This window comes from Zygosaccharomyces rouxii (genome assembly GCF_000026365.1).
Source record: "Zygosaccharomyces rouxii strain CBS732 chromosome E complete sequence".
NCBI lineage: Eukaryota > Fungi > Ascomycota > Saccharomycetes > Saccharomycetales > Saccharomycetaceae > Zygosaccharomyces > Zygosaccharomyces rouxii.
In genome coordinates this window covers 230,311-248,303 of record NC_012994.1, presented here as the reverse complement: position 1 = coordinate 248,303, position 17,993 = coordinate 230,311, and the positions used below count along the sequence as shown (strand labels likewise).

General features: G+C 37.8%; 7 protein-coding genes across 7 annotated transcripts; 3 read left to right on the top strand and 4 right to left on the bottom strand.

Annotated features, from left to right (window-relative positions):
• Positions 1-151: 151 nt before the first annotated feature.
• Positions 152-802, bottom strand: RIP1 (ubiquinol--cytochrome-c reductase catalytic subunit RIP1; the record flags this gene model as incomplete). Its single annotated transcript, XM_002499033.1, has 1 exon — positions 152-802. The coding sequence occupies one exon, from the start codon at positions 800-802 to the stop codon at positions 152-154; it is 651 nt and encodes a 216-aa protein (XP_002499078.1).
• An 887-nt stretch (positions 803-1,689) lies between these two features.
• HUL4 (putative E3 ubiquitin-protein ligase HUL4) lies at positions 1,690-4,230 on the bottom strand (the record flags this gene model as incomplete). Its single annotated transcript, XM_002499032.1, has 1 exon — positions 1,690-4,230. The coding sequence occupies one exon, from the start codon at positions 4,228-4,230 to the stop codon at positions 1,690-1,692; it is 2,541 nt and encodes an 846-aa protein (XP_002499077.1).
• A 387-nt stretch (positions 4,231-4,617) lies between these two features.
• MLO127 (Mlo127p) lies at positions 4,618-7,971 on the top strand (the record flags this gene model as incomplete). Its single annotated transcript, XM_002499031.1, has 1 exon — positions 4,618-7,971. The coding sequence occupies one exon, from the start codon at positions 4,618-4,620 to the stop codon at positions 7,969-7,971; it is 3,354 nt and encodes a 1,117-aa protein (XP_002499076.1).
• Positions 7,972-8,198: 227 nt separating this feature from the next.
• ZYRO0E03080g (uncharacterized protein) lies at positions 8,199-11,159 on the top strand (the record flags this gene model as incomplete). Its single annotated transcript, XM_002499030.1, has 1 exon — positions 8,199-11,159. One exon carries the CDS (start codon positions 8,199-8,201, stop codon positions 11,157-11,159), a length of 2,961 nt encoding a protein of 986 aa, XP_002499075.1.
• Positions 11,160-11,224: 65 nt separating this feature from the next.
• Positions 11,225-11,605, bottom strand: SNU13 (RNA binding protein SNU13; the record flags this gene model as incomplete). The annotated part of the gene is made up of 1 exon (XM_002499029.1): positions 11,225-11,605. The coding sequence occupies one exon, from the start codon at positions 11,603-11,605 to the stop codon at positions 11,225-11,227; it is 381 nt and encodes a 126-aa protein (XP_002499074.1).
• A 467-nt stretch (positions 11,606-12,072) lies between these two features.
• GEF1 (Gef1p) lies at positions 12,073-14,388 on the top strand (the record flags this gene model as incomplete). The annotated part of the gene is made up of 1 exon (XM_002499028.1): positions 12,073-14,388. The coding sequence occupies one exon, from the start codon at positions 12,073-12,075 to the stop codon at positions 14,386-14,388; it is 2,316 nt and encodes a 771-aa protein (XP_002499073.1).
• A 136-nt stretch (positions 14,389-14,524) lies between these two features.
• URB2 (ribosome biogenesis protein URB2) lies at positions 14,525-17,971 on the bottom strand (the record flags this gene model as incomplete). Its single annotated transcript, XM_002499027.1, has 1 exon — positions 14,525-17,971. One exon carries the CDS (start codon positions 17,969-17,971, stop codon positions 14,525-14,527), a length of 3,447 nt encoding a protein of 1,148 aa, XP_002499072.1.
• Positions 17,972-17,993: the final 22 nt, after the last annotated feature.

The window sequence follows — 17,993 nt, the reverse complement described above, 5'->3', positions numbered from 1 at the left end:
ATTTTCTCCTTCTATCTTTCAAACAGGACCAAAGATGCACTGCATTAGCACCTCCACAATATTGGAATTTCTTTCATATACTTTTAACGTTTTTTCTGCATTTTTTAAAATTTCGTTATTATTAATCTTCTCAATCAATTCCTTTCTCATCTTAACCGACGATCACTTTTTGACCATCTTCCTCGAATTCGTAAGCTGGAATTTCCAAGTTCAATGGAGCTGGACCCTTTCTAATTCTACCGGAGATATCGTAGTGAGAACCGTGGCATGGGCAGAACCAACCACCGAAATCACCAGATTCACCAATTGGAACACAACCCAAATGAGTACAGATACCCAACATGATTAACCATTGAGGATCCTTGGTTCTGTCAGCATCGGTTTGAGGATCTTTCAAAGCAGCCATTTGCACTTCATTAGCTTCTTGAACTTCGGCTGAAGTTCTGTGTCTAATGAAAACTGGCTTACCTTGCCATTTAACCACAACGTTCTTACCTTCTGGAATAGCAGCTAAACTAACTTCCACCTTAGCCATAGCTAAAACATCAGCAGAAGCGGACATGGAAGAAATGAAAGAGTCAACAGTAGATTTAGCACCTGCGGATGACAATAGACCTAGGGAGCCAACCATAAAGTAAGCGTAGGAACGGCTTCTGTCTGGATCATTGTTTTCCTTTATGCTATCACCGAAGTTTGGAGTTCTGTAAGTGGATTTAGCAGCAACAGCAGAACCAGACAACATCCTAGTGGATGGAGCTAAAGACTTCAAAGAAGTTCTCAAGGAAGATCTCAAAGAAAGCATTTGTATATTATTGGATTGGATGGATGGATCTTGTAGGAAATATCAGGCTAGCTACACCAACGGTAAATTGAAGAATAAATAAGGAGAGAAGAATAACGGTTTCTCTTTGAACGAATATATTAAATTGTAGCAGTCCCTTAGAATACGAAATTACTCTAACGATATTTCTTCAGATTAGGCTGTTTGTAGTTTATCCATTCCAGCTCATCCTTGGAAGCTCAAAGTTCTACTAATTTTTTTTTCTGTCTACAGGCGAAATAGCTGTGGTGTAAGGATACAGATAAATAATCAAATATGATTGGACGGTTTTCTAGAAAAGTAGAAAAATGGCTATAATGCATATATTTAATGGGAACTGAGCCTTGTGAATAAGCTCACTGTAGAATTCATAGCTTATTATCATAGAGAAGGAAGACGCCGATAAATTGAAATTAATCTGGGGAGCGTCACGTGACCTTACTTAGCCCTAATCTTTAGCAATATAAGGAATATAAGAAAGCCCTATGATGATGGTGAGTCTCTGTTGTGTTGGATCGCCGAGAATATAGTCCTAAGTGATGCGTTTTCTAGTGAAGAATAACAGTAAATGTCATATCTCCGGGCGGGTTCAGTTTCAGTGGACCCGAATAAAGCTAAATACCGATCTTTGGAACTTGTCATGTCTGATGCACTGAAGCCATTACATGACGCAGGAAGTAGTACTGTCAAATACACATTTAGAATGAGATTATCACCTCTTATCGTCCTTCTTATCGACTCCGAAAAAATGATTTACGCCTAACAGTGCGGCGCTATCAACACCGTGCGGCTATCACAGTAAATCCATATACAAATAAAAAAGAAAAAAGTTTTTATTTCCCAAACTATAAATCCATTATACACCGACCTTATTTAAAACCATAACCTTCCGATTGAGTCACCGCCCACCACAATTTTTGCTCTAATTTCTCTTTTGAAGAATATTCCCATAAACATACTTCGTTAAAACAAGTGTGTGCCAACGGTAATTTATCACTATCCTTCGAACCTAACCTTGATATTTTGAAAGGCAGAGTTGACATCCCACCCGGCGGGACACGATCAGATCCAGTCGCGAACTGCAACAATTTCCGCTGTAACCGGAAATCCCACCCTTGCAGGATTTCCCAAAACCAAACTACTACCCTAGATTTATCATTGAACCCGCCAACATATCTAGTCACCGACCTCAACATTTGAAATTCAAAGCAGTTTTTCTCCCTATTTCCACAAATCAATCTTGCCAATTCTTCATGATTAAATAATCTGATAGATTCACACAGGACAAAGACCTGACGAAATCCACTCGCAAATTGCTTAAATTGCGCCTCTACCGATTTATTCATGAAAAAATCTTGCCACAATTGAACAAATTCGTATTTGTTTTCCTGCGTAACCTTTCTATACCTACCATTACGGCATAATTCAACCGAAACAATACATGGCTTGTGACCTAAAAGTTCTTTGCTCCTGTCTTCATAAGTAGCTTCAAAAGTCAATGCAAATACATCGGTGAAATCTTCCTTATTATAATCTAGCATTTTGATCAAGTTTTGACCTGTTTCAGGATACAACTGCATGTAGTCATCAAAATTCAGCAGTTCACCGCACAGTTTCTTGTAAAAAGCTCTTGGAAATTCCAAATCCAGAATTGTACTGTTGAAAATCGCTAACCCAATGACAATGCCAAACAGATAGTACAATTGGCTGTGGTCAGGGCAACCATCTTGTGAACCGCTTCTTATGGGAATAATCGCAAACCATGATAATCTGCTTTCCTCCACATAGCTAAACAATCCGTTCAATGGGTTAAACAATGATCGGGTCAATAACAAAAACCACTCTTTACGCAACCCACCTGCATCCACACCAGGTTCATTGACGAATTCAACCCTTAGCGATTTCATCAAATCCCTTTGATGATTCTCAATTGACCTTAGAGAATCGTTAGTGATGTTTGATCTACGCACTCTAATTTTAAAATATACGGAAACTGCTTTACCTTTATCCAGAGATGTTAAAAATGCATTTTCTGCCTCATACTCCATAATACGCCTAACCTCGTGCTCCATAATGGATATCTTAACTCCCAAGGAAAGAAGAAATGGATAGCTGCAGAGTGTAAATCTTCTCATTGGCATACCGGGGAAATCAGTAAGTGTAACGGGGGTTTCTTTACTTGATTTTTTATTATCTGTTCTCCAATTCTCAAAATCCTGTCTGTAATCTATAAAATCTAGCATTACGTTGTAAAATTCTAAACTTGACAAATTAGTAGTTTTGGTGATCGTGTAACGTTTGTCATTTACCTTATTCATAGTTTGCATCAATTTGGCAGCACATCTAATGTGCCAATCCAATTCATATTCGTATGGTTTGAATTTGAAGTCCTGCACCACAGCGGGTTTTCCATGTTTCAAATTTAACGAATCATTCTTATCCTCGTTCGACAAAAGTTCGCTACCAGTAGGTGAGGGCTGTACTAGTGGAGAATTATCTACCAAAGTTCTTTTATGTGGATTAACAGAGGCCTTTAAATCCCGGTATAGGATTCGGGAAAATTGGAACGTGATATATATATTCAGAAGTTCCACTTGAGATTGAAATTCATTCAAGCTAATATACTTCAAATGTTTCATCAACTTCCCATATTGAGCTTGTGATTCTATATTTGCCAAATAACCAATACATCTTTTCGTCAATTCATAGGCCACAGCAAGTATTTTGGGGGCATCGTACCCATTTTTCTTCTGACCGACAAGACTTCTCTTAATGCTTGGATTAGCCCATATTATCAATATCCAACGGACATCGCCACCTGTGTAAGGTGGGTTTTTTAACAGGTCATTAGATGCACATAACATCCTATAAAATGGATTTCTTGTAGGTAATTCCATAACTAATTGATAAAAGTTCATCAATTCATAATAATCAATTAATTGCCTTCTATGAGAAGTTTTAAAAGAATTGTTTAATATATCTATGTCATGAAATCCTTCATTAAGGTACGCGGCTACTGGATCATAAATCGCACACAATTCTTCCTTCGTGGCGGCCTTCATCTTGGCTCTTTTAGCACAACACTTATCCACAATCGTTTGCAGTTCAGAAAATGAAATAGTAATATTTGATTTACCAGAAGAACTCACTCTTGAATCACCTTTCATAGGAACCACAGTTGTCACTTGGCAAACGGCGCATTTCAACCTTTTTACATCACTGGGGAATTGCAAAAGGGTACCACAACAAGGACACTTAATCTCTTTAAAGCTATCCAATCCATTTTCAGAAGAATCCGAGTCAGCTCGTTGTCTATTCTCACGTTTACCTTGTGACTTACCTTTAGAATGACTAACAATCTGAATATCTGAAGATTTCTTACTTGAAAATCGCCGGAATAGCTGTGGCATCTTTCAAAGCTCAGCAAATAACCACTAAATACCCCTTAGGTAGCTTCCAATTGACTAACTAAGTTCTACCTTATTACAGTTTTTTGTGTCCAAGACTTTCGTCAAAGCTATAATCAGTAAACGACACCAGAGCCTGAGATTGAAAACCTGAAACTTTGAGCAGACAATTTTGCCTTGCCAATGCAGCTCAGCAGCTTCTAGAAGTTGAATTGAGAATTTAACAGGTGTTTATACAGCGTATATTTGCCAATATCAAATAATGTCATATACCTTCCTCCGTTGCTAAAGAAAGAAGTCGCCTTGACCTAAAAGTCAACATTCAATACAGCTGATGATGCATTGAAGAATCGGAAAAGGGAGGAAGAGAACTTAGTATGCGCCATATCTATGGAGGATCACGTAGTTTTAGGTGAATTGAGCAAGTCAAAATGTATGATAGACAGTTTCATCCTAAGGGATGGTACTCTTTTAGTAGTGGAACCGGAACAGATATGCAGGGCGGTTTATTCCTCTGAACTGGTTTATGAGCAAATGGAAACCATTGTGACTACCGGCTACAATATTGGTGCTAGTGCTTATTGGGAACCGTTAACCGGTGTCGAATATTTGATTTTACTAAAAGATTGTGGAGCCCTCGAACTATTGAATTCCCAGTGCGAAAGAATCGATCTCTTAGAAACTGGCATGGAACAAGATGATGAGAAGAAATTCTTTGCATTTGATGAACGAGACAATCAAATCTTCATCAATTTGCGTAAAAATACTATCTTTGCAATTGAGTATCAATTGAAGAACAAAGTAATGTATTTTGTCAAAAGAGATGAGGGACCAAGGTGCATTTTCGAGGATGTAGATACAATTATTGGCATGGAAATTTCATGGAATATTGACTACATGTCCGGTAGAGATTTCCCTACAATATCCATTCTTCTACTTAATATATTTTCTCAGAACTATTATTTCCAAGTCATCAGACAAGCGCCTAAAGAAGTTCGTAAGGGAAGGCAACCATGGGAGACGTTTATAAGTCATAGTAAATTGGAAGTACAGTTTGAAGATAATAGAGCAGTGCTAAGAGCTATTTCCAATGTCGGTTTTTTCATTTTTGGACCACGTCAGGTTCTGTTCATAAAATTACCTGGAGGTTATGAACAGACTGTTAAAGATGTAGAATTTCAGCAGTTCCAAAGTTTTGAAGGCTGCTACATGTCCTATGATTTGACGGAGGATGATAAAATAAATTTGGATGGGGGGATAATATTGAGAAGAAACGTCAACTCATTGGAATTCGCGGCTTTCAACTCTCAAAATCGCTTACTAAAAATTTGGTTGAAAGTTATCTTTGAAGATCCTGATGAGCTTATTTATCATTGGGATGCTTTATCGACTGAAATAATTACGATTGAGGGGCTTACTTCTGATCGACAAATTATCACAAGGACAATTTTATTATCCAATGCAATGGCTATCCTTTTGTGTGAGCCAGAGAATGAAATTATATTTCTAGATTTGAACCAAATACAGGTCGTTAAAAGAGTTCCTTATAATCTATCAAAAATGTTCTCTTCAGACATTATAGGAACAGATTTCCACAAATTGGTCAATTGTGGTGGATCAGTCAATAACAAGGGATTTGTTGAATCAAAATTTTGGGGTCATTCAAATTTCTTCTCACTAGTCGAATCATTTGATTCTGAATACCAAGTCATGCAGCTATGGAATAATAATAAGGGTGTTTGGTGGAAGGATTCACGCGGGCAAATCTTTTGTAATGGTGAATTGATTGATACTTGCATGTCACCAATACATGTCACATTAGATGGAACCATTGTTAAAGACACTTCGATAATCACTTGGTCTAATATTTTCAACGATCCCAGTGGGAATTATGCATACGTTTCTAAGGTTGGGCACATAGGATGGAGTGACGAAACTGAAACTGTTTTACTCGATAAATTGAGAAGCTCTTCTCTCGTGAAATACATTTTAACATGCACCAAGCTGGAAAATGGCTCTAAAATTACTGTACTGTCCGTCGATAACAAGCTCACAATTTTGCAAGATACCCACATTTTAAAGAAGGACATCGACGTTTCTACTGAACTAGATTCAATCGCATGCATGAACGTGATAAGCTGGCGGGGATCTCTTCGTCTCTTAATTACTGACATTGATGGTAAACTATGTGAGTTGGATATTAAAAACGTCAAAATATGCACCAAGCATAAGATTGGTGCTCAGAGGGCAGAAATATGTGCAGTTACTGACAGGGGATTTTTTCTCATTTATACTAGAGATGATTTATTGCTGTTGAGCTCCACAGAAACAGGAAAATTCGAACTCACCCGAATTGATATGAAAACTCGTATCAGTAAAATCGCCGCTAAGGACGGTTCGGCAATTTCAATTTTAGATGATGATTCCAAAATACATCAATACACAATCGCCAACGAGATCCCTCAACCCAATGTTATTAACAAACGTATTGACTCCAATTTGTACATCCATACAAAATTCATTTCGTTGTCATGCTCAACCAGATATGTTTTGACGAGTTCACTTCGTTCAGCATACAGTGATCTATTGCAAAGAGTGAAATACTACACTGAAATTCAATTACATGATTTAGAGACACAGAAGACCGTATCGCAATATGATTTATCCGAAAAATACCCCCAGGCACTTGTATCGGATATTGTAGCATTGCCTTTCAATAGGGAATCCTTCATGAGTGATGGCATGAATCAAAACAACATTTATGCAATGCAACTAGCATTTGACAGAGTTTTTATCGTCTCTTTAAACTACGAAATGGCAGAAGATGAATCATTAGATAATCTTCTGTTATTCTCTATTGATGACAACAACGGAACTATAGAGCTACTTCAAGGCGTTAATACGAGCCACCCCATTACAGCTTTACTTAATTACCACAACCGTACTCTTATCACTGCTGGTGAAGTTTTACAAGCTTACAAAATTGACTACTTACTTAAGGAAAACACTTTCAAAATCGACTTGGTATCCAACGATGTACGTTGTGGTGGGCTAGTTAATACAATTGTCAGGTTGCCACGCACATATCCACCAGGGATGGTACCTGAAGGGAAAAAAAGAAAATTGCAAGAGGGATCTTTCGTTAACGAAAGACTACTTATCCTCAATATCCTTAGGGGCCTACGGGAATATGTATTGACTCAAAAGTCAAATAGTGCTCAAGAGAATTTACGAATTACTCCTATAACAACCTCAGAAAAATCATTATTCGGGGATCATCCTAATGCGAATGGATTGATAACCCATCTATCAATGTGCCGAATGGGAGAAACCACTTGGTTAATTACTGGTGACACTGAAAGATCAATTTTCTTATACCGCACATCTATTGACGATGAACCAAGTTTAATTCAACTAAAACTTCCAGGTGACATTGTTAGCATATGCTCATTTTCAAAAAGCCATGAATCCTCCTACCTCATTAGAGAAGAATCTTTAATTCAGTGTGAAAGAAAACCGATTTCAATATTATTTACAATAAGCACATCCAAGGGTGAGTACCTGATAGGCATTTTGGAAGATTCTAAACTTCTAAGAAAACTTAAAACAACAGTAGGAAAAAAAATGGAAGAACAATTCAAATTTATTCAGTTGGAAGACGAACAGTCTGATTTGATTTTCACGGATACTAGAATTTCGACAGATTCTTCGTTCAAGAAATCCTTTGAAAAGTCCATGTTGTAATCCCATTGGGTATAAGGGAATATAGATTTGGAAGTTTAATCAAGCAAGCTCGCAATTGTTTACACCCTCAATTTTATTTCCTTTCAATGTTACTAGAATTCCCATCAGTTATTCCTTGTGATGAAATTTCAACGCGTTATCGCCTCATCGATAAAGAGCGAGAAGACAAGCTTTTAAAGGTTACACCGAGAATTCAATAGAGTAAGAGTGTGACTCGAAAGGCTCTCATGGATGATCTGAAGTATCTTTCGGATGAATTGAAATTTCGGAAAGATCTTGAGCTACCTCTTCGTGAGTATCGGCTTGATCCCTATGGTGACTTTCCATCTGGGAGGGTCATCGGTTATCAGAAATTAAACAATGACAATTTGCATCTTCTGTGCTTCAATAATGGACTTTATGTTTTTGATCTAGACCACCTAGTCTATCACGAAAAAGCAAGCCCTCTCTCTAGCTTCGTTGCATACTTATATCTGGAGAATTTTCAAGGAACGAATGGTGAGTGCTTCCCAGCTCATGTGTTTTTTAAGAGTGATGGTATAATTTTATTCTACAGAATTAATCTTTCGACTCTGAAGTTTTCCCCTGTTTTTATTTCTGAACGGGGCGATTTCTCTGTATTGAACTTCCAAAGTATAACAGCATCTTCTAAGAACGGGATATACATTTCTCAGGCTGGAAAGACAATATATAAATGGTCGTATTTTGACCCTAGAGAATCACTAGGTGTATTTCTCCCTGTGGAAAGACAACCACTGCAATACTCCACTTTTATGCTAAATGATAGTATATTTCTTTGCGTCTACAAGAGTGTATTCAATGGAGATGTATTTGTAGAATTTTCCAAGCATTGTTCAAGAACAGGGATTTTTAAACCTCTAAAGAGAGCAACCTTAGGGAATTTAGATTTTAAAAGCGTCATAATAGAAAAAATCAATGATCAATTAGTACTTTGTGTGACTTCAAACAAGACTTGGAATTTTACCTCGGATTTGAAGGTTTTCCAAAGAAAAAATAAGGGACTACCAAATGATGCACAATTTTTCAGTATAAGTTGGAACTCCATGATGAATTCAATTCGTCTTCACACATCCTCTGACGTCTTCGAGACTACTGATCTAGATATTCACCTGGCGAAACCTCCTATAAGATGGTCTTCGAAAAAAATACACAGCATTTCAAGTTATAGCGCTTCGATGGTAGATTATTCTTATGAACTTCGAGAAAATCTCTATGTTATCATTTATGCAAGAGGTTTAGTCGTACTTGTCAATTCCTCAACGTTACAATCATCGGTGCTCAAATGTGATAATGAAAATAGATCTTATTTTGCAGGCCAGATAGCTGCTAATAAGGGTTCTGATTTGAATACTGTCCTTTTGTGTGGTGCATCAGGAGACCGCCACGGATTTTTTGAAAAACGATTCCTACAATATCCTCCATGTAAACGGGTATTTCCATTCTCAAAGCGTTTAATCCATACTCCAGTGACGAACCTTTGGTCCACAAAAGACGGCATATTTTATGAATCCTTAGGAACTATATACAATAGCGACTCTGACTCTGATAATGGCCAAGATGGTATCTGGGTTTCAAAAACCGGTGAAGTACTCAAAGATGCGGATGATGAAACACTTTTCAAAGAGTCAGTCGCTTCTTCATGGGGGGATGAAGCGGAAGAAGTTTCTGGTGCTATGTCTTGGGAGAGAAACACTGATTATATTGCAACCATATGTGCCAATGGTGTATTGGAGCTTCTAAAATACACTGAAGAATCAGCTCCTCAAAAAATTTTACAATTGCAACTGGGGGAATGGCTCAATGAAGCTACCGTAGTCTCAGCATGCTACAATTACCGAAAAAAGATATTACACGTTGCCGCCTTCGTCGATTATCGTAAAATATTTTACTGTGACAACAGAAATAAATCTTTTGAGATTCCAGTAGAGCATGATTTCCAAGTAGCTGGATTACAGATTATTGATAATTATGTTAATCTTGCTCGTGGATTTACAGATCGCCTTGTATCTAACGTTCTTATTGTGGCCACTAGCTTTGATGGTCGAATAAGAATTTATTCAATGCTCAATGAAAAAGTTATATTAGAGATCAAATCCCCCCAAAATAGTGAATTTCAAATGGTAAAATTCTTTAATTTCATTATTTTTCACAACGCCTTCGAGGTTATTCTACTTCGAACCTGTGATCTAGTATATGGGAATCTACCGCTACCTGAGATTCCTTATAAAATTATCCATTTAAAGAACAATGAAATCTGTATTCTAGACAGGTGTTGGAATCTACAATTTTTGGAAATCTCAGCATCGGTTGAGAAACAGCTTATGATCCATGAGCCTGAATACCAAAGCCAATTTTACAATTTCGGTGATTATTTGCCCTTGCAAATGTCCCTGATGCCGGGATCTGATAATTTAGTGGCAATGGCTCTTAAGAACTACTCAAATTCTGCAGGGTTACAACTGGTTCTTTTCGATCATATTAATATGAAAACCGTAAAAAGTCAAGAATGGGATGAGGTGGCTTCTGGTGTTCTCTTGGTCTCGTACTTTAACCACTTGCTTTTGAGTTACTACAAAGATGACCATTCGATTGTAAAAATATTCGATTTTCATTTGAAACTGATTAGAAGGATGTCCTTCGACCATAGAATACCTTCTCTTTATTTTACAACCCCGGGACTTGAATCGATCCGCTCAGGTTTAAGAATAAAGGATTGTGAGGAATTTACTTCTGGACTGCCTGAAAATATAATAGAGAACCTTTGTCGTCATTTCAATGACCCTAGGAACAGCAAGTATAGAACGATTTACGAAACTGCGAAAAGGCCTCAATTAGTAACATGGCATCATGGTAAAGAAGACGAATACCAAGCGACAGATACAGATATTCTAATAGATTTTGTTGAAGATCGAAGGGAACCGACTATATCACGTCCGAAGAATTATAAACTTCACCTGACATTTAATAATCACATATCGATTGATGACTTCAAGAAACTGATACCTTATGAAATCTTGAGCGTTTCACCAATCGACGAATTCATTTACAACATTCAAGACGGAATTCAGAGGACCTCATATATCCGCCCTCTTTTTCTCATAACATGCTCTCACAACGCCATATACATTTTGTCTGCCAAATACATAGAACCAGACGAATGGAAATGAGGAAATTTAAGATTAAATTCTTTTTTTTTTTCTGACCTACTTAATTAATTCTATGAAAGCCCCATCTAAATGAGTAAAGTTTCGATCTTGTCTTTAACAGCATAGATCTGGTTTTTGATAGAAGATGCATCGTTGGTGGTCACAGAAGCTGCAATCACAGGTCTTGAAACACCACAAGCTCTACCTAAAGCCACTCTTGAAGGAACAAAAACGTATGGAACGTTCTTATCTTCACACAACAATGGTAAATGCAACAAAATTTCAATAGGTTGACAGTCGGCAGCCATAATGATAAATTCAGAGATACCACGGTTCAAAGTCTTGGTAGCTTCATTGGCACCTTTCTTCAATTGTCTCAAGTTAGAAGATTGTTGGACAACATCCAAAATCTGTTGAGTCAAAGTCTCATCGGCTAGAGGGAAGGCCTTTGGGTTTGGAGCAGACATATCGATAATTTACTCAGGAAAAAAATGGGGAAAACTGGAAAAACAACTAAATACGCTATTCAAGTTCCTTGCAAATGATAACAGCTCGCTTGAACGTCGTTTTAATCTCTTCAGATGAAGTTGTGTATCAAAGAGTTTCAACTATTGACTATTAAGAGATGAGATGAGATGAGATGAGATGAGCATGAAATTTTTCATCTATTTAAAAAATTTTCAATATATCATATTGGACGAAGTGGTGTTTATGATACGAGACGCGGTTCCAATAAGGTTAAAATGATTGACTCGAAGACTAAAAACAAAGGATTGTATCCACAAATTGGAGGATAAAGAAGATTCTTAAGGCTCGTTTAAGATTTTTGTGAGTTGGTTTTGTAAGTGGGTTGTCAGTGATACCCTTTTTTCTCCAGAAATTTCGAGCCTATAGGCTATAGAAGGCATTTGCATTCTGGCGGGTTTACAAAACAATGTCTTCTTCAAATAAAGGAGTTTCCAACAGTGATAGATTTAACGATATCCCAGAGACTGCTAATTTTAACCAATTTCTTACCATTGATTGGCTAAATGAGAAAAACAAATTGGTTAGTGATGGCAGTAGTAAAGACTATCGTAATAAGGATTTGAGAAATTTAAAATATCGGAGATTTAAGGTAGCCATATGGAGTCGATGTCAAACGATCATTACTTTGACGGCGATAGGGGTTACTATCGGATGCATCGCAGGCTTCTTACAGATTTTTACAGAGACTCTGGTAAATTGGAAAACTGGTCATTGTACAAGAAATTGGCTATTAAACAAGTCGTTCTGTTGCAGTGGATTTGCTAATGATGGGGAACATAAAGATACAAGGAGTCCACTGAGTAAAAGGGAAGAATTCGAATGTGTGAGCAATGGGGTTTGGACACCTTGGTCCTCGACACCAATACCATTCTTAATATTTATGGGGCTTTCAGTGACCTTTGCCCTTTTCAGTACCTTGATGGTAAACTATATTGCGCCAATGGCAACGGGATCTGGTATTTCTGAGATTAAAGTCTGGGTGTCAGGTTTTAAATATAGAGATGACTTTTTGAACGGTCTTACTTTAATCGTAAAAAGTATTGCATTGCCATTAGCCATTTCTTCCGGACTGAGTGTGGGTAAAGAAGGCCCATCTGTACACTACGCAACTTGTTGTGGTTACGTGATTACCAATTGGCTCATGAAAGATGTGCTAACTTATTCAAAGCAATCGGAATATTTGACAGCAGCAAGCGGTGCTGGTGTAGCTGTAGCCTTTGGATCACCGATTGGTGGCGTTTTGTTCAGTTTGGAGGAAATAGCCTCTTCTGTGGAGTTTAGTGCATCCACTTTATGGAAATCATTTTACGTTGCCCTTTGTGCAACCAGTACTTTAGAGTACATCAACCCTTTCAGAAGTGGTAAAATTGTTTTATTCAATGTGACCTACGATAGAGATTGGAAAGTTCAAGAAATCCCCGTCTTCATCATACTGGGTATATTTGGTGGACTTTACGGGAAATACGTGAGCAAATGGAATATTAACTACGTTCATTTCCGGAAGGTTTGTTTGAGTAATTGGCCCATAAGAGAAGTGGTCTTCTTGGCATTTATCACAGCACTGATATGTTACACCAATGAGTTTTTAAAACTGGATATGACTGAAAGTATGGGTATTTTGTTCCATGAATGTCAAAGTAACGATAAGGCTTCTTCATTTACGCACAGGTTGTGTCAATTAGATGAAAATACCCATGTGGTTAGCTTTTTAAGAATTCTATCATCATTATTCATAGCGACATTGGTTAGAGCTTTCCTGGTGGTTATTTCATATGGTGCCAAAATTCCAGCGGGAATCTTTGTCCCCTCCATGGCTGTGGGTGCTACATTCGGTAGAGCAATTAGTCTTCTAGTAGAAAGATTTATCAGTGGCCCTGGCGTCATTACTGGTGGTACATATGCATTTTTGGGAGCGGCTGCTACGCTTTGCGGAATTACACAGTTGACATTAGCTGTTGTGGTTATCATGTTTGAACTAACTGGTGCCTTTATGTACATTATACCTACCATGATTGTGGTTGCGGTTACAAGAATGGTGATGGCTAGTTCAGGTGTCCCAGGTGGGATTTCAGACCAAATGATCAAAGTCAATGGATTTCCATTAGTAGAATCAGAAGATGGTGATGAATTTATGGATGATACTATTGCAGAAGAGATCATGTCCCCAAATTTGGTAACGATTAATGAAAAAATGACACTGTCTAGTTTGGAGTCTTTGATCTACAACTCGGAAACAATTGCGGTTAATGGGTTCCCAGTGGTTAAGGAGGATTATGATATGAGAACGGGGAAGAAGTGCATTGGCTACGTTTTGAGAAGAGATATTCTGACTAAATTACTAATGATAGAGAGCGATAGCAGAGGCGCCAATAGTACAATTTTGGATTTTGGTGGATCAGACCTTTCATTTGCCACTGAATTAGAGGGAACCCAACATATGAGTTTCAGAGATATCGTGATTCCTTTCCCTGTATCGGTTAAAATGGGTGCCCCCGCTTCTTTGTTATTCCGTATGTTCAAGCAATTGGGTTGTAAAGTTATCATAGTAGAAAATGATGGTATGCTGCGGGGTCTCATTACAAGGAAAGACATCGTAAGGCTTCAAAGGACGAAAAAAAGAGAGCTTTATGGACCTCCATACATTTGCAACACTTTTCTCGATGAGAAGATCTTGTTTGTGATGAAATCTATCGTAAACAAATTCAAAAGAACAGAGAACTAGAAAAGGACTTCGCATGCAAAAATAAAATAGGATTACGAGACTACAGAGTATATATATACATTGGCATATGGGGAATGTCGTTATAACTAAATGAAATGAATTGAATTGAAAACAAAAGGGAAGAAGAAAAAGAAAATCAATTTGCATCCCACTTACCAACTTTCTTGTACTCTGCGTATAGGGATTTGAAATACTGTCTACCGGCATGATCTAAAATACTATTGATCATATTCAATTCCGCCTGGGAAATTAGATCAAAAATGGCATACACACCAGATGCCAATTCTTTTCTAGCTGGGCTTTCAAAGGGTCGATAGATCGACAAATGGATGAATCTGATTAACAGCACAGGAACATATTTTCTCAACAACTTCTTTTGTAGCCCAACTGTAGAACTCAAATTATTTTTAGAATACTTGTTAGAATAGTTGTTCCCGCTACTGCTTGGCTCGACGAAATTGCTAATTAACCTGGAGAGCGATTTAGCAGATTGCGAACTTAAACCAGTGTTTTTATAGTCTGCAATTAATTCAAGGCATACGCAGATAAAACTATTCATTAAGTGATGGCGATTGGTTAACTTCACACCTTGAGCCAGTAAAATATTGGAAATGACTTTGACAATAGCGGTGAAAAGATCGTCGTTTGCACCGGAGCCTTCGAAAAAGGTGGACATTAGTTTTAAACAGAATGGGAATAGCATTTCAGTACAATACTGAGAGAATAACCACGGTTTGGATACCAATAAAGACTGTAAAGTTGTGAGTAATCGTAACACTGGAACTCTAGCACTTTTGAAGTTCTCACAATTCGTATAGAACTCGGAAAGAGATTTCGCAAACAAGTGTGTCCCAATAATATTATCCTTCTCAAGGTGCTCGATTTGGACTCGGTAGAGTTCTAAGAGTCCTTCGTTGAAATTAGATTTACAGCTGCCAAGGGAAAAGGTGAGGTTTGCAAAAGCTTGATTGAACTCCACTAAATTAGTTTTAGAGGAATCACTCAGCACATCTTCGATCGCAGGAAGTATTTCTTCTGACTCAATATCGCAATTTCTTAGCACCATGTAGTGTGCATACAGATATTCCAGTTTATCAGCATAGGTAGTCGAGTATAATAAAAATATATTTGTCAATAATTTTTTCTGCATTTCCTTATCGCTGGTCTTGATAGATCGATAAAGATTTGATACAGTCTGTCTTGCGGACTCATCTTTGGATATGCAATTGTTATCCAGTTTGAAAACATAATACAGAGCTCTCAAGAACCATATTATTATTTCAATATCTTCCTTTTCGGCATTTGAAAGCCTTTTCAAGCATTTTCCAACGAAATCTTTCTTGAGAGGGTCTAATGCATTCGATCGACACACTTTTAGAGCTAAAAATGCCATCTGGAAGTACCCTATTTCATTTGGATCTTCGTTCATGCCTCTGGAAATAAATTGCCCTCCTTCTCGAATAAAGTCAATGCTGCTAGCTTCTTTCATTTGACCTAAGTGGTTTTGCCAGACCTTCTCCACAGCGACGTTCTCGTATGTCAATTTCTCAGTAGCGTGTGATAGTACGGAATACAATGAATCTGCCTGCCTTTCGATATTAGATTTAAAAGTTGGATTAGACAACAGGTGGCCAATTAATTCAATGTCCTTCTTCGTGATCACTTTTTTGGAGCTTAAACTGTTTATCAAATCGGATCTTGTACTCTTATTGATACATTGGATGGGGATTTTCTGAAGTTTTAGTACATATTCCTGTTGCTCAGAACGCTCTTGCAATTTCTGGACCAGAAAGAATATCACATTGGGCTCTTCAAAAATGTTATCATCTTCAAAAATTTCATCCAGCAGATCTATGCATTCTTCAGAAACCAAAAAGTTTGTCAATTGTTCAAGAGCTTTCCTGGAAAAAGCAGAGTTTAACAACGAATACCAATTGGAAAAAATGTCCTTCAACACCACTCTTTTAGTTTCTGTTGTCGATTCTTGTAAAAATTGTAGAAGTGCGTCGCTTAATTGGACTAAATCGAAAGTCGTATACTCTCTCAGCTTGAAGAAATAGTAAAACAGTTCCTTGGGCTTGATGGGGAGTGAGAAAAACAAGGAAAGTTGTTTTTCAATAGATTCCAACGAGTCTAACGGTACAATATCGTCGTAAACCTCCATCGCCAAATACCAGATCTCCCACAGTTTTGAAGGATGATCAGCATGAACCTCGAAGACCTTGGCAACTGCTGGCTTTAGTTCTGGTAAAGAAATGTATGATAGCCTTGAAAGACCCTTTAGAATAAGTTTTAAAACTGAACCGCCGATGTCGGAGGTGTCAGACGAACCTTTCAAGATCTGGTCGACTAAATTAGTGATGAGAAATTTCAACTGCACAACTGATAAAGTAGAGATGTTGCTGGAAATCTTATCTGCAAAAAGCGGATCTTGAAGAAGAAAAATAGCTGACTCTCTTTGATCGCCACAGTATGTCTGTATCTTTTCCAAAAAGCCCACGAATTCTCTGGCATTGATGAAGCACTGTATTAACTTTTCCCAAAGCATCTCGACAGACTCGATATTTTCACTCTTCCTTTCAACCACTAACTTGATCAATTGATCAAAATTCTGAATTCCGATTTCAACATCCAAATCTAAAATATGAAGAATCAGCGACCAGAACGGTTGGTCATATTTGGAATCCCTCAAACTCTCCGACAACAGATTGTCCAAAAACTCTTGCGACATCGTCTTCTTAGAAATCGATAGTTTTTTCAGCAGCGATGGTGCTAGTTGCTTTTTGGCCGATGTTATGATGGTGAAGATCTTCTCCAGCATAGAAAAATTCTGCTTGGATAAGGACTGCATCGATTTTTCAAATATCAGTATGCAATCTTGAGACTCCAACTGAGAACGATTTCCGTCCACGAAAGATTCCAATAGCTGTACCAGATCCACTGAAGGTTCAAATAGAAATTTGGACAGGAAGTCTGAGAGAAGTGTGAGTTCAGATCCAAACTTTACGAAATATTTGACGGTAGGTAGTAGTAGTTCCCGACAATAGCAGTCGGACATCTTGGCTGACACTTGTGCGAAATTGGTAATATCTGTTAAATTAATCACTTGGAGCACAAGGGTTTCGTGGTCTGCGTCCGTCCTTTGTATCAAGCTTAGAGTCTTGCCCAGAATTGTAATAGCATTTTCTGCTGATACGTCGACTCTGATCATGGAATTGATTAGGACACACATTCTTTCCAGCTCTATCAAAATCTCCGGGATGTCCGAGTCTAGCACTTCTAAAGTCTTCATCAAATGAGGAACGAATCTCAAGTCCTTTAGTAGTTTCTTCCTTATCGTATCATCGGTAACCTTGGAAAACATGTCATTGTAAAGCTTCCATATTTTGTAGTCCTTTTTGAAATTGACCAATTTCTGGTCATTCCAACGATCCTGTATAAGCTCTAGGATAAAAATCTCTTTATTAGGGAAATATAGATCTAATTCATCGAAATGTGAAGTGATTTCTACAATTTGAGAAGTAGTGGTGCCTTTAGAACGCAGTAACTTGGTGAGAGCCTCGGTAGAAGTGGGAATTTCCATTTTCAAGGGCTTTGGTGCCGTG